The sequence below is a fragment of the Palaemon carinicauda genome, chromosome 29 (genome assembly GCF_036898095.1).
Source record: "Palaemon carinicauda isolate YSFRI2023 chromosome 29, ASM3689809v2, whole genome shotgun sequence".
NCBI classification, from domain to species: Eukaryota; Metazoa; Arthropoda; class Malacostraca; order Decapoda; family Palaemonidae; genus Palaemon; species Palaemon carinicauda.
The window spans coordinates 87737507-87740006 of NC_090753.1; the positions used below are offsets into that span (position 1 = coordinate 87737507).

The 2500-nt window shown below is 38.4% G+C and overlaps 1 protein-coding gene across 1 annotated transcript in view; it reads right to left on the reverse strand.

Annotated features, from left to right (window-relative positions):
• The window catches only part of LOC137622706 (protein tincar-like), a 49858-nt gene extending 49464 nt beyond the window's left edge, over nucleotides 1-394 (reverse strand). Inside the window, exon 1 of the mRNA XM_068353298.1 lies at nucleotides 300-394. Coding sequence (XP_068209399.1) covers nucleotides 300-394 — 95 coding nt within the window. The remainder of the gene's footprint in view (nucleotides 1-299) is intronic.
• Between the last annotated feature and the right edge of the window lie 2106 nt (nucleotides 395-2500).

Below are 2500 nucleotides of genomic sequence, written 5' to 3' on the forward strand. Positions count from 1 at the left end.
ACCACCTTCCAGTCAACACCACCTAAGGAACTCCTCGCACCACCTTCCAGAATTTCAGTCAACACCACCTAAGGAATTTGCACCAACTTCCAGAGTTCCTGTCAACACCACCTAAGGAATTTGCACCAACTTCCAGAGTTCCTGTCAACACCACCTAAGGAACTCCTCGCATCCAGAGTTCCAGTCAACACCACCTAAGGAACTCCTAGCGCCACCTTCCAGAGCTCCAGTCAACACCACCTAAGGAACTCCTCGCACCACTTTCCAGTCAACACCACCTAAGGAACTCCTAGCACCACCTTCCAGAGCTCCAGTCAACACCGCCTTTGGAGACACGTTTGTTGACGCCCGACGTGTTTATCCGGTGTTTATCAGGAGACGAAGCAGGGTCCATTTCCTCTAATCCGGGTTTAATGTGTTTGCCGTGGAGATAGCGGAGTCACCCCTTAATAACGCCGCTCGTGTTTACATTCGGTCGTTTTTCGTCGAGTGTCAACAAGCCTCTATCTTGCAGTGCTTGGTAAACATTGACTGAAAAGCAACTTATTGACGTAAACAGCTGTGACCGTGTTGATTACTGTTTTGCATCTTATGGTCATACTTAGAGATGATAATTAGAATTATTTTATTCCTTAACTGAAAGGATTTGGGAGTTCCTTGTTTTATGTTCCTTGACTATTTTTTATATGATACTTCATAGAAATTATAATATTTTCTTTTTTCATTAACTTAGAGGCTTTGGGACTCCCTTCTTCTATCTTATCTGTCTTTTACTTTGTTGTTGGTATTACTAGATAGGCTAAAACTCTAGTTTGAAAGCAGGAGGCTATAAGCCCAAGGGCCCCAACAAGAAAAATAACCGAGTAATGAAAAGAAATAAGGACACTGACCTAACAGCTTACCTGAGTGTAACGTCAAGCAATAGAACTCGAACCCAGGACAGTGGAAGACCATGGTACAGAGGCTATGGCACTACCAAAGGCTAGAGAACAATGGCTTGATTTTGGAGTGTTCTAACCATAGCTAAAGTCTTTTATTTTTACCAAGAGGAAAGTACACTGAACAATATCCTTAACTATTGTTGTGCATATTATGGTAATTTTTAGTGATGATAATTTGTTTTATTCCCTTAACTGTAAGGCTTTGGAACTTATTTCTCTTGTGTTCCTTAGCTATTTTATTTTATCCTTAAGGGTCGTGGTAGCCTATTGGAAACGTCCCTGCCTCGTGATCTGTTAGACTAGACTTTGATACCCCGGTCAAGTTCGATAGTTATTGTAGTGTCTGCAACCTCACCATCCTTGTTTGAGAAGCCTATAGGTCTACCTGCTGAGTCATCAGCAACCATTTTCTAGGCCTCCCTGGTCTTAGCTTGGGTGTACATATGGTCAGTCTCTAGAACATTCTCCAGATAACTATAGTCCATTTCTTTTAGCGAGTCATATTTGCACCGACTCGCAGCGGTGTCCTTTTAGCTCGGAAATGTTTCCTGATCGCTGATTGGTTGGACAAGATAATTCAAACCAATCAGCGACCAGGAAACTTTTCCGAGCTAAAAGGGCACCGTTGCGAGTCGGTGCAAATATGACTCGCTAAAAGAAATGGACTATAGGCTATTGTCCCCGTACCTTGCCTCTGCCATTCATGAGAAACCTTTAAACCTTTAAATAGAAGGAAGTGGCACTCCTTTCTTCATCTTCTAAGATCCCAGATCAGTGATATCTAAATGTTACTGAGGAGATAAAATAAGAAAGTAATGAAATAAATGAAATAAAAACCTTAAAAGAAAGCAGCAACAACACAATCCAATCTGAACTATATATTTTTCTTCGCCTCAGTGGGTTATAATTGGCCAAAAAAAAACTCGCTGTCTCTATTAGTCATCGTCAATCACCAAGAGATGGCGTTTCATGCTGGGTATCTCAACTTTCAATCTATTTTTTTCCTTTTTCCAAGGGGGGGGGGGATTACAGTATCTTAGATGGGGGGGGGGGGGGGTTACAGTATCTTAGATGGGGGGGAGTGATATGTGGGAAGGGGAGAGGGGGAGGGTACAGTATCTGAGATAGACAAATAGATAACGAGCTAGAATATGGTTCAAGATCATAAATGATCAGAACATTAAATGGCACTTTTTATTTCTTTTCTTCTATACAATTTTAGTTTATTTATAATGTCAACAATTATTGTAATATGAGGGATGATTCAGATGGCAGGTCATGACCTTATGTATTATCCAAAAGCTCTCAGGAAGGTGTGTGTTTGTGTGTGCACGTGTAATATATATATATATATATATATATATATATATATATATATATATATATATATATATACATATATATACATACATATACTGTATACATATATATATATATATATATATATATATATATATATATATATGCATACATATACTGTATATATATATATATATATATATATATATATATATATATATATACATATATATACATACATATACTGTATACATATATAT